Source organism: Lampetra fluviatilis, chromosome 21, assembly GCF_964198595.1.
Source record: "Lampetra fluviatilis chromosome 21, kcLamFluv1.1, whole genome shotgun sequence".
In the NCBI taxonomy this organism is placed as follows: domain Eukaryota; kingdom Metazoa; phylum Chordata; class Hyperoartia; order Petromyzontiformes; family Petromyzontidae; genus Lampetra; species Lampetra fluviatilis.
The window spans coordinates 3,627,042-3,640,798 of record NC_136295.1 but is presented as its reverse complement, the minus strand read 5'-3'; the positions used below and the strand labels follow the sequence as shown (position 1 = coordinate 3,640,798).

General features: G+C 45.4%; 1 protein-coding gene across 1 annotated transcript in view; it reads right to left on the bottom strand.

The window, feature by feature from the left end:
• LOC144938143 (ATP-binding cassette sub-family B member 6-like) overlaps positions 1 to 11,940 on the bottom strand; it is a 29,977-nt gene extending 18,037 nt beyond the window's left edge. Inside the window, exons 1-3 of the mRNA XM_078865868.1 lie at positions 11,805 to 11,940; positions 4,789 to 5,061; positions 3,476 to 3,748 (exon numbers count right to left, since the gene is read on the bottom strand). Of these exons, the coding sequence (XP_078721994.1) occupies positions 3,476 to 3,748; positions 4,789 to 5,031 (516 nt within the window). The 5' untranslated portion in view covers positions 5,032 to 5,061; positions 11,805 to 11,940. The remainder of the gene's footprint in view (positions 1 to 3,475; positions 3,749 to 4,788; positions 5,062 to 11,804) is intronic.
• Between the last annotated feature and the right edge of the window lie 1,817 nt (positions 11,941 to 13,757).

Here is a 13,757-nt window from a genome sequence, read left to right as displayed (position 1 = left end):
TCCAAAGTCAGTCTGATTCGAGACGCCATCCATACACTGGTCATCTAATACTCTCACCAACGTTACAAATGAGTTACAATACAATTTGGCTGTGTTGGAACAGTGGCACAGGTAGTTGACATTACAGCGAGTGCCATAATGGCACTCCTGACAGTAACTTTAAAGTCAAACAGTCTAGGTACACACAGCCTAAGTGTGTATCTCTGAGATAATTCCGTTGTTTCTCGGGTTGCATCTTCCTTGAGAAAGCAAGCCAGGGAGAGGGAGTTGCGAAGATCACGGCCAGCGGAGATGAACTGGCCACATTTTCTCAACTCCTTGATTGGCGATCTAAATTAAATAATGGCCACACATTTAGTTATTTAAGCTGGTGGTCTGCTTAAGACTGAGAGCCTTTTTACATGTAACACACCTTTGTAAACATCGTACACCTCTGTGTGTTGTTAACACTCAAGCCGAATTAAGCAGATGAAAAATCAAACTTACACAACTTTCGTTTATTGAGCAGGTAATGTTGGCATCTGTGCATTGAGTTCAATCTTGAGTGGCCATCAAAAAATATAATTTGTTTTTGATACAACGCCCTTGATGCTGGAGTATGTCAGAGTGCTTTACATCGTATCGCATATAAAACACTAGCTTTACTACCCGGCTTCGCCCGGGATTTGGATTCACCACGCCCGGCCGCCTTTGTCTCCCCAGTGGCAATGTTCACACACCACACCAATTACTCGTTTGAGGCTGAGTCGACCTAGGGGAGGCCCAGGACCGGTTCAAATAATCGTCCCGGTGGTGGCCGTGAGCGGGAATCGAACTCGGTATCAAAATGTACAAGTTCTTTCGGTAAAATCACGTAGGTAAAAAATGAAATTAAAATTAATAAAAATAAAATAAAACTACACGCTTTATTTTAACTCACTCTGTCTGTTGTTGTTGTCATTGTTGTATCCTCAAATCTTGTAACTCAATTTTAACCCACTTCTCAATGTGGTATCGACCGCAAACTTGGTATACTTATGTCATACTGATGACAATACAATATTCTATCATAAAAAAATAAAAAATATATATTTTTAAACATTCTTTTTTATATGTTATGTTTCGGCTTGGGTCTAATTGTCCACGGTCAACTGACGTTGGCTGTAATTGGCCACGGTCCCTTACGTTATGGCAAGCTTCGGGGGTCACTTCCTGGAGCCGTGGAGTTCTGCCATTACTAGCACATTCCATAAAAGCGTGTTTAAAAAAAGATTGTTTTTTTATATATATTACTTATTATTTTACCAGGTGAAGCCCACTGAGCTATTGGCTTCTTTTTGCAGAAGCGACCTGGCTATAAGTGATAGCTCAACGTAGTGGCTTATCATGTGACATTTATAGCAGTCAAATAATCCAATTAATCAAAATAACCAATGTAACTTACCGCACCGCTATCTCCTGAAATTGGTTTCAAATGTTACCGATGAACAGACGCTAAATACAAGCAAAGAGCAACTGCCAAAGAAGAGTAATGAATACAAGACAGAAATCACACCAAGTAGGATAAATCCACTGCTGGATTGAGCTTGTTGGTAAGGTGTGGGTGGCTCCCAGCCGTCTTGTATTGGTTGTACAGGACACTTTTACTCGGGTTAGGCAGCTCTCACTCTCACCTACCCACATTATAAAATTTCCAATGAACTGTAATGTTTAAAACACGGCTGACCTCTGACAAACATGACCCAGCAAAAAAACGCCACTGGGCACGCTGCAGAAAAGTGCGCAGTCATGGCACATTCTTGTGTAACTCTCACTGCACATTGGACCTGCATGACCTGCACACGGAGTAAACAGAGCCTAAAAATAGCACGGCGGCCTTGCAATGTGCATCCTTTGTGGCATACTTCCTTTTTGAAACATTTTGCAGTGTCATTGTTTAACCGCTCCTCCTGGGCACGGATTGCTCCATCCATAGAGCCGTGGGAAATGATTAGTCATCCTCTACTGCGGAACCACCCTTAATTGCCGCGATACCGGCACATGTAGAAACACAGACTCGCGACTTTATTTCAGCCGGTAAAAGCCCATTGAGCGAAATTGGCAGCAATTACAGGACATTGCAGTTACAGAGAGTTGCATACAGATCCATAGAGTTGCATACATATCCATAGAGTTACATACAGAACCATAGAGTTACGTACAGATCCGTAGAGTTACACACAGTGATACAGTGACACAACGACCAATATAACTAGATAGAGCCCCACAGACTTCGGCCGGTAGGGCCCACTGAGCTTAGCAGCTGTTGCAAGGACGACCACAGCCCAAGACCCGACTTGAATAACGGCAGTGACAGGACATCGCAGGGTGGGAATGTGTAACATAACAAGGACAAACAACAAAATTATTCATATGGAACCAAAGCCAGAAGTTACTGCAGATGTATGTAGACAAACTGGATCTACAGACTTGGGCGGAAGGAAGCTTGGTTATAGCAACACAATCGCTGCCCGCCATCAAAAGTTTGCCTGACTGCATACCAGAGTTGTAAGCCAGCCAATTTTACTTTATGTTTACAGCTAAACTGCAATGCAAGTGAAGATGTCTCTTTGCTTATACAAGTGGTGCTCATCTCCAATGACGGTCCAAATACTGTGTTGGGAATGCCACATTTCAATCGGCTGAAGCTGCTTCCTTTAAAGCTAAGTTATTGACTTGAATTATATTATCATCATCCCGCAGCAGCAATGATCATTTAACTGCTGGACTGAGGTTGAAAGGCAGAGGAAGGAAATTCCAAAGCCGAGATGTGAGGAATATATCGGACAGTGAGGTCAACTGTACACTGCCGATGAGAGGTTTCAGCCAAGTGTGGAGAGCGTCACAGAAATTGGAGGAGGTATCAACAACCATTCCTGATATGGCGGCAGGAGCAGAAACGAGATGGTGACGATGAGAATGGCTGTAGTAGCAAAAATTACGATAGCAGTAGCAATCTGTCTTTAAATACTCATATAATTAAATCAGTAGGTAAACTCCAGCATATTGTTCCTACTCGAGCACTTCATGCTATTGGCCAATTATGGAGACACATCCTGTGCAGGTCAACCACCGGTGGCATGCCAAAAACTGGTGGTAAGTTGAGGACTCTAACCGCAGCTCCACTTGGCCGGACAAATGAGTTATATGAGACCATAGCACGAATCAAACCCGGGAATGGAATCCAGGTTTCCACTAACTCGAAGGTAAGGGCAGTCACCACATTGCGTGCTTTTAGGTGTGCTTACGCGGCCGTTGGGAATGCTATTCATTCTGAAAATAGGAAGCCACTTGTGCCATGCAATTCTAAATGAAGATTGAAAACGAATTTCTTTAGAACAGCTTTTTTTGTTTGTTGTCCTTCCCCGGCACTTCCAATTAGCACGGTTTTGCTACGTACGGTGCGAAAGAAGTTCAACATCCTGTACACACATAACACTGCTGACAGCTCACGCACCTTCTGCTCGCTGCTGTCGAGCCGCCACCACCACAGCGAGCTGCTCCACGAGACGAACGCGACGATGTCTCCCGCGAACGCCAGCCCCCAGAACGCCAGCAGCGCGGCACCATGGCCACGCACGCGGTTCCCCGGCAGCGCGCGTCGCCTCTCAAGGCCCAGCAGCGCCAGCGAGGCCGCCCAGCCCACCGCAGACAGAGTGGCGTACGCCACGACGGAGCCCGCGACGCCGCCGTCGTGTGCCGTCGCGCCGTGGTACGCGCCGTACGCCACCTGCGGGTACGACACGCGGGCATCGACGATCGGGGATTTCGACGGGAAGATGCGATTCAAATTACAGTCTGTTCCCCTATAACGCGGTGGTTGCGTTCCTAAAGAACATCGAGTTATGGAAAATCGCGTTATAATAAAGAATAAATAATGTAGGGTAATACACAGGCTGCGATAACCCGTGAAATAAATATTCTGACTCTCATAAGACCTAGTGGCAATATACGCAAGAGCGGGAAATGTGTGCCACATGATAACCTGAGTGGCAATTATGTAAACGAAAAAAAAATTAAGACCTTTCACCCCTCGATTCCTTGGATGTGTTCCTGGACTATTTTTGTCACCCACGAATGTGAATAGCCAGGCACTGAGGGTCCGTGGTTAATAATGAAGGTACATAAACAGACAAGATATTTGGCCTATTTTTTTGTGTTTACATTTAGAAAGCCAAATATGCAATTATGACTGCAATCCAACTAATAAAACAACCACTCTGACTTAAAATCGAATTCGGTATCTTCATGTAAAACTATTTAGGACCACATGCACGCATATATAGATAACTGATATTTGTTTTAAGTAATCAAGGTCAAGAGCTCATCGCACCCAATGCCAATGACGCTGCCGCAATTGAGCAATTGCTTCCTTCCTTCTGCCAGAAAGATGCCTCTGAGGTTATCATCAGCACCATCTACCTGGCTCCCTTCAGCCTTCCCCTGGCAGAACCAGTCTCAAACTACTGCTTGACTTTGTCCCGCATGCATGGACGACCTTTTAACAAAGTAACAGCAATAGGGCAGCACCCAACTCTGCTGAAGCCCAGAGGTACTGGTATAAACTCCACATTACCGTGGAGTAATTGGAAAAATACAAAGGACATCACTTCCCATGAAGTACATTTTTCAGTTTAATCCAAAACAGAAAAAAACATTGGAATAGTAAAAAATGTCATCTTTAGGCCTAAATTTCCGATTACTTTTTTGTTGTAATGATCCGGAAATTGGGAACGCACCCCAGATCCAGAGCCCAGCAGGGCAACTCACCGCGAGCGCCGCCATGGCGACGGTGAGCAGAACTTGCAGGCGGTGCAGCAGCGATCGCGGCACGAACTTGGGCTCCATGGGCACGGCACGGCGGGCAAAGCGGACGCCCTGCACAGCGCCCAGCAGCAGCAGGGCGACCGGCGGCACAGCCCCGCACAGCGTGCGGTACAGGCAGGGGGACACGCCGCCGTCCACCCACGCGTCGCTCACCGGCCGCCCGCCCTCGCAGTATGGGCCCAGCATGGCTCCGCTGTGCGCAATGCCAATATCCGACTGCACGGAGGAAAGAATGAGGGAAGAGATCGTGACAGAGCAGGGCCCCGCGTGTTAACTTGACAGTGCGATACTGTGAGGATAGACTGTATAGGTCCAGGTGTCGGCTGTGGAACAGCTGAGGGGTGTGTGGCAAAGTGAAGAAAGCAATGGTGGCAACCAAAGCATTGGCCACAAGGTGAACTCTTGGCCTTGAGTCAGAGACAAATGAGTTTGAGGAAGTGTGTGGCTGTCCTGAGTCACCGGTAGAACGCCACATTCCCATGGCCAGGGACTAGATGGATTTTAAATCGATCACCAACCATGGCTGTTAGTGTAGATGCATTATGGGAAATAAGCAATGGCGCCAGACACTGGAATGCAAATCGCCACGATTAGCAGAGTTTCCAATCGAGATAATGACCACCTGATGCTCATTGGGGCATGAAAACACTTTTACTCTTTATTGTATAGCATTACTGTGATCCTGTAGTGACCACTGTCAGACAAATGCCCACATTACCAGGAAATGTGTATAGAATTATAGACTGCAATAGCTAAAGATCACATCGCCACATATTAGTCTGCTGGGTGCAATGAAGCAGTCAATTTGTTTCACATTTAGTGCGTTTATGGGCACGTTCACCAATGACTTCACGCAAAAAAACTCCATCAAGTTCAATTTAGTTCTGCGCTTCATTTAGCTAATTTCCAGCTGAGGATTAAATATCAGCTTGACTCATCTTCTTGGTTCTTCCGGTAAAGTCACGTAGAAGGGAAATAATAATAAAATAATAATAAAACATCATAAAATAAAAATTCTCACGACGTTTCGGCCACAACACAAGCAGCCGTCCTCAGGTGAAGATGGATGGGGGGGGGGGGGACGCTGTCTTTCCGACAGCTCTGTTTCTTCACCTGAGGACGGATGCTTGTGTTGTGGCCGAAACGTCGTGAGAATTTGTATTTATTATGTTTTATTTTATTATTTCCCTTCTACGTGACTTTATCGAAAGAACCAAGAAGATGAATCTCTGCAGTCACGAGAGCTTTAAGTCGAAATCAGCTTGACTGTCATGCTATGTACATTGCTCTTATACGCAGAGGTGGAAAGTACTGCTTTCTACTGTGTGCGGAACAGAGTGCACTTGTGGGACGACCGCGGATATAGTTCGACGATATCCGCTTCCACGGGCCGTTATCTAACATCAAGGGTTGCACTGCTCTGTAAGAGTTGCGAATGGATGCTTCTAGATTTGAGGTGTTCGTGACTGCAAGGGTCCATACTCTTTGTTTTTTTTCGGTAAAGTCACGTAGGTAAAAATGAAATAAAAAAGATATTAATTTACAACGTTTCGGAGGCAACACAAGCTTCCGTCTTCAAGTGGCACCGTCACAGCAAAATTACTGTAATTTTGCTCTGAAACGTCGTGATTTAATTTATTTTTATTAAATTTTTTGACCTACGTGACTTTACCGAAAAAACCAAAGAGAATGGATGCGTCGTCTCATTGCATGGCGCCGACAGCGCTCTCGGGATAAAAACGGAAAAAGAATACGGAACAATACAAATTCATTTGCAACTTAATTCTTGCAACCACTGATCTATCCAGAACTGGCTGTGTCACAAGAACATTTCCCCCCGGCGGAGAGCAGAGAAGTTTAACAATGCAAGGGACATACATGGTTATTAAACACATTCCTGCGGAGGGAGCTGGTAGGAACGTTGGGTTGCTCGGTCAATGGCCAGGGTCAACGGCGGCGTGGTGTATTCCGCAAATATGCCCGACTGTGAGGGTGGGTACAAGCCGGCGTGAGTAGGTTAAACGTTGAGTTTTATAAGGGCACCACGGGGTGACCAGCCCCTCCCCACCCTCCCCACCCAGCCCCTCCCCACCCAGCCCCTCCCCACCCAGTCCCTCCCCACCCAGTCCCTCCCCACCCAGTCCCTCCCCACCCAGTCCCTCCCCACCCTCCCCTCCCCATCCAACCCCACCCTCCCCACCTAGTCCCTCCCCACCCAGTCCCTCCCCACCCAGTCCCTCCTCACCCTCCCCTCGCCATCCAGCCCCACCCTCCCCACCCAGCCCTCCCTCCCCATCCAGCCTCTCCCTGCACGACGGACACAATAATCCCCTGTGGGCTGGTGTCACCAGGAGGTTCCTACCAGTATTAATGCGAATGAACAGGAATGACTTGACTTCGCCCTCTCATGTTGACCGTGAAAATATTTATGTAGTTCAACTACTCATGAACCAGGAAACCACTAATCAGAAAGTGTAGCAGTTGTGTACACAGGCACACCTAAAGACTCAACAGTGGCCGGTTACTTATCAATGTGTCGTTGAAACGCACGAGCAAAATCTGTTAAGAACAGGAGTTGTGCAATCGTTGGGCATGCGTAATCGTTGGCTGTGCGAGATGAACATTACCTCCCGTCTTCACTCACCCACAATGACCCAGAGCGGTGCAGGATGGTCAATTAGTCAAGTAACCCCCGACAACCTCCAACGGCGTGAAGTGGCCCTCATCTAGCAGTGGATTAACAAGGGCCATTACGTGCACAGGGGGAATATTAGAAATCACCGTTAGGATTTTTCGGGTCCACTGATGATGCCCAAGGCTCAATGGGCAGGTTGTTTGGAATTTGAATCAGGTAGCCCAATATGACGTCAAAACGTATCGACGCTTACATTAGAATTTCAAAAACTAGTTTTTTCTTTCTTCGTCTGAACCAGTGTTTCTCAAACTTTTATTTAGGCCCGCCAACTACTTAGCTGATGCAAACATTTCCGCGGATCAACCAGCCCACGACACACCCCTGGTGATAAAACACATTCAGTTTTCACTCTCAAGACCAGTACTAGTACAAAATGATTAATATTATCAGAACATAAAAAACTATTGATTTTTAATGCAGCTATAAGGTTGTTTTTTTTCTCTTGGGGGGGGGCATTTAGATCTTAGGATTAGGGTAGCTTAATCAGGGTAGTTAAGCTAACTTAATTTTTTTTATGAAATGTCATAAGTAAAATGTTAATTAATGTCCGAAACAAAATGTTAGCGTTAAAAAAATTAACTCAACGATTTTTTTATTTTACCAGGTAAGTCCCACTGAGCTATGTAGCTCTTTTTCAGAAGCGACCTGGCCACAAATGATAGCTTCTACGAAGTGGCTTATCACTGTGGAAATTTATAGCAGCCAAATACACGCATGTTCATTCTAAATGTGGAGGGAAAAACCGGAGGACCCGGAGAAAAATCCACACCACCACAGGGAGTACGTGCAAACTCCAAATATACAGGTGTCAGGGTGAGGATCAAACCCACGACTATTTCAGGATTAACCTGCATTTGTATCTGCAGGACCATCGCAGATAACTGGTGGTCCTGGGACCACACTTTGAGAACCACTGATCTAAACCAACGCGCTTGTTATAGGATGGATATCGGTGTTACAAAGCGCTCCATTGTGTGCTATTTAAGTGACGTGGATGACGTAGCGTAGCGGATTTAACGGATATAACGTAACGCTGCTCCGAATCCAAATGAATTACAAGCGTGAAAATTTAGCGAGACGTGGCAAAGAAAATTGGCGTTCCACTTGGCACATTTGAAACCGGTTATGTGGCTGGGTGGCATTGGAAATATTCTGCAGTGCTCTCCAACAACACTGGTGTGCTGAAGCAGTAATACATTGACACGTGTGTCAATGTGACAACTATCTTAATGGGTCGCCCCTGGCGGAGGAGGGGTTTATAACACACATTTTGTCTACGTGATCCGACCCCAAAATAAACTATTAGAAATCATTATACAGGGATTCCTCTACTTATGACCGAGTTAGGTTCCAGAGGTCTGCTCGTAAGTTGATTTGTTCGCAAGTCCAACTTTACTCCTGTCGATTCCAAACATGTTGTACACTAAACATGGGGGGGGGGGGAATGGCTTCACAAGTTGTATAATGTCCTGCAAATGTAGATGCCACTGGTTCTTCATTTGACATGTACATGACAAACGGACAAGTCGAATGTTTGTAAGTTGAGGAGTCCCAGTATTGGGTGACATTGTGCGTGCTTGACCACATATATACTCCAGCCATAGGAAGTTGATCATTGTACTTTGAATTGTCAACCTGTGGATATTTAATCTTAATTTTGGAGCTTTCGTGACTGCAGGAATTATTCTTTGGTTCTTTCGGTTAAGTCACAACCATGCCAAATTACATTAAAAGCTGACACCCCGAAGATAAACTGCACTATTATGTCCTGATGGATGTGTCGATGCCAAGCCATTGCAAAACGTGGGTTTCACAAGGCCGTGTATTTCCAAGTCTAAGTTTGCATGCAAGCACAGAGCTTTTGAAGAGTGCAGCAACTGCACATAGGCACCAGTGTGATATGCTTGTTGAATGGTAGTAAGCATGGAAATATAAATGTTCAGTTTTAAATTAGTATGTGATGTCATGCTTACGTGATCGAACCCAACAAAAACCTCCGATGGATATTTTCCGCGGCAGCCTAAGTGTTAAACTTACGAATTAGTGCTTGTGCTTAGAGATGCATTTCCCTTCTCTGTGTTTATATATATACACACACACACGTGTAGCCGATGTGTCGATCCACTGCTGGATGAGAGCCTTGCTGCGCTTTAAGTAAATTTGACCATACCTCACCGCTGATCAGTGCGGGTTAGTAAGGGTGGGAGGTTAAATGCTGCACTGCTCTGTGCTGTCCATGCTTGTATTTGTGTGTGTGTGGTCACCCATGCCAGCACTATCCTGGCTCAAACCTATTTGGCCTTCGAGGTCTGACGGATCGGCCTACTTGGGAGCGATTTAGTCATCGGGTTCCCTTGTGTATACAGCAATAACAGCAAACAGTCCCTGGGCTGTTAAGCAGTAGTTAGTTAACAAAGGAAATTATGTCAATGTCTCACTGCCCAAACACGTGTAGGACAACTCATGAGATTATATGAATATGATGACTGCCAGTGATGGACATTCCACATTACATTGGCAAGAGCCCAGCTCTTCCATACACTTTGAAAAAAGTGAACACTCCAAAATCACCACTCCAATCGACACTCTAATTGACACGTACAAGTCCTCATTCAACAAGTCATTGCACAATCAATATCAGACTAATCGCACCTTTCCACCAAACAATAGAGTAAAAAAAAGGTGTGTTTTACTCATCACCATTATTTACACATTGAAAACGAAACTTTAATTTACCAGGTAAGGCCCGCTGAGCCTTACCTTACGTCGTGATAATTTTTTATTATTATTTTATTATTTCCCTTCTACGTGACTTTACCGAAAGAACATACAATATGAATCCCTGCAGTCACGAAAGCTTTAAATCCAAATTTATATAGCACTTGTTCAGAAGAGACCTGCCCACAAATGACAGCTCAACGAAGTGGCTCATCATGTGGACAATTATAGCAGCCAAATACTCTCACAACGCGTGTTTCTAAACGTGGAGGGAAACACCGGGGGGACTCAGAGAAAAAAATCCACGCAACCACTGGGAGAGGGACAGGCAAACTCCAAATATACAGCAGCAGCAGGCGTCATGTCGGGATCGACCCCATGACCTCCTGCACACCAGGCGAGGCAGCTAACATCTCCTAGCTACCGTGGCGCCCCAATAACCACGACCATCGTCAACAACACCAAGCACCTCATCACCACCACAATCGTTACGAAACCTGTATCGCAATTATAATTACCACCATCGTCAATGTCATCATCATCATAATTCTGGCAATTACCACCATCAACATCATGATTGCTGCACCACCAATACAACTATCACCAGTACCATCAGCTCTAACGTCATAATCCCCCACCACCACCACCACCAACATATTCATGTCAAATAAATAATTCTCATCACCACCAACTACATCGTCACAATCAACTTGATGCCCGCCAGTATCACTCCCATCATCAGCACCGTCACACGCATCACCAACACCAGCCTTAACAGACTGTTGGGGCAAGTGCTGTTAGCGAGCACCTATTAAGGCCGGTCGGCACGGCACACGAGGGGGTGGGGGGTGGCCAGCACCCCCCAGTAGCGATGTTTACCACACACCGCACCAGCTAACTAATTTGAGGCTGAGTCGACCTAGGTGAGGCGGCCCAGGACCGGCTCAGATAATCGTCACTGGGTGTTGTCCATGAGCGGGAATCGAACTCGGGCCACCAGGTTCCCAATAGCATCACCAAGACAAAGATGCCCTTAACAGACTGTTGGGGCAAGTGCTGTCAGCGAGCGCCTATTCGCACCGACATCTCCATCATCACACCCATCATTACTATTCCCACCAGCATCACACCCATCACATCAGCACCATCGCCACGATCATCTTCACCACCAAACCCACACACACACTGCCTAGGCGACACAGCCCAGCGCACATTACCTTGACCAGGGGTCGGCAACCAAAATAACAAGAAGAGCCATTTCTTTCCAATTCGGTACAAAATTCAGTATTTCAAGAGCCGCAATGCATCTATGTACATACGTACATATCGTCAAGAAGCAGCCCGTAAAGAGCCGCATGCGGCTCCGGAGCCGTAGGTTGCCGACCCCTGACCTTGACAAAACTCCGGCAGCAAGCGAAGCAGCAGCAGTAGCAGCAGCGCGGCAACGCCGTGCCCACACACACACACCAGGCGGAGTGGTCGTTCGCGCGTGATGCGCTGCTACGAGTGTGTAAGTTAGCGGTGACGGCGCATGTTTATAGCTTACTGGTGGTGCTTGTGAAGAGTTAGCAGCGAGGTTACTAACGCCCCCCCTCTTCTCTCTCTGTGTGTGTCTCTCTGCCTCTTGCTCAATGCCTCCCACACACAACCGCAGCGTCCTGCCACTCTCGTTACCCGCCCTGCACCCCACCCCCCCGGGGTCGAACAGCTGTTTGTGGACGGAAGTGACGTCGCCCGGTGGGGGCGGGGGGAAGGGGGTCGACACGTGCGCGATTCTTAGGTTTCTTTGCAAACACGTGCGTCACGGTGACTTTTTAACTTTAATTCTAGATTTGAAGCTTTCGTGACTGCAATGATTCATACTCTTAGGTTTTTTTTGGTAAAGTCACGTAGGTTGAAAATAAATAAATAAATGGAAATACAAATAATAGAAATAAAATAATAAATCACGTTTCGGAGGCAACACAAGCTCCCTTCATCAGGTGTAACTTTAGTTTAACTTAACGCGTAGGCTTTCGCAACAAATATCTTCCATGAATACAGATTTTTTTTTGAGGGGGGGAAGGGTTAGATCGCGTAAATATTTAAGTGTGTCGTTAAATCCGCCACCACCCGACACGGCCAATTAGTAAGATGTGTCACTTCAACAGATCGTGACAATTCGTCACTAGTACAGCACACCGGTATGGTGGAGAGCCAAGCAACAACATTGAGTACGACGTTTCACTAGTAATTACAACTAGCTTCATTAGGCGACAGCCAGATTTTTACTTTTACACTGATGCTGGGTTTTGTGGCGATGCAAACCCAAGATTTGGGGGCCGCGTGGTAAACTACAGTACAGGTGCTATCCACGTGTTTGTGACCCCCATTTAATTATCTAAAACGGATCTGTATATTTTTTAAAGGTTTAGTTAGCTCCTGTGCATATTGTCACGTAAAAATACAATTAAAGTAATTTTAAAATAAACCAACATTCGTCAATAACACGACATTTAAAGAGATCAGAAAAAAATAGGCAAAGTTTTGGGCCCTTCTCCATAGCACAGAGGCCACTTAATACAATGTCGCGTTGATGCAAACTACATTTCACATTCGCTTTTTTAATGACCAGTTTTTGTTAAATTGGCATATTAATCGTTACACTGGCAATCACTATTGGGGAAGAGACACCAAAAAGCATGTGCGACGAAGGGCCATGACATGAAAATCTCGCCTATTGAATATATCTATAATTCTAATTTACATTGGTAAGGCGCATTTCATCCAAGGATCCCAATGCACCGTGTATGGAAATCTTGGTAATAAGACAGAGCCAGCAGCGTAAACTACCAAAATTATGGGAAAAAAGCCTTTTTAAAGATGTGAGTTTTCAGGGCAGATTTAAATAGCTTTAAATATAACGATTGTCTTATCAGATGCAACGCGTTCCATTGTCTTGGAGCTGCACTGGCAAAATCCCGATCCTTTAATTCTAGATTTAAGCTTTCGTGACTGCAAGAAAACTTAGGTTTTTTCGGTAAAGTCGCGTAGGGAAAAAAATAATAAATCACGACGTTTCGGAGGTAACACAAGTCTCCGTCTTCTGGTGGGACCGTCACAGCCAAATTTACTGTATCTAGTGAAAATAAATCCAAAAGACAAGATCTTAAAAATAAATCCAAAAAGACAAGATCTTAAATACTAGTTAACTAGTATTTAAGATCTTGTCTTCTGGATTTATTTTCCCTTGATACAGTAAATTTAGCTGTGACGGTCCCACCTGAAGACGGAGACTTGTGTTGCCTCCGAAACGTCGTGATTTATTATTTTATTTTTAACTACGTGACTTTACCGAAAAAACCTAAGAGTAAAAATCCCGATCACCAACTTTTTAAAACGTTCTACAAATCCACATTTGTATTACATCATATTAATGCTCGTCGTCTGTGCAACCTTTTTTTTAATACTGCGACCATGCGTTGCCGAGTAATGGGCGAAAAAGAAACGCACTTATGCG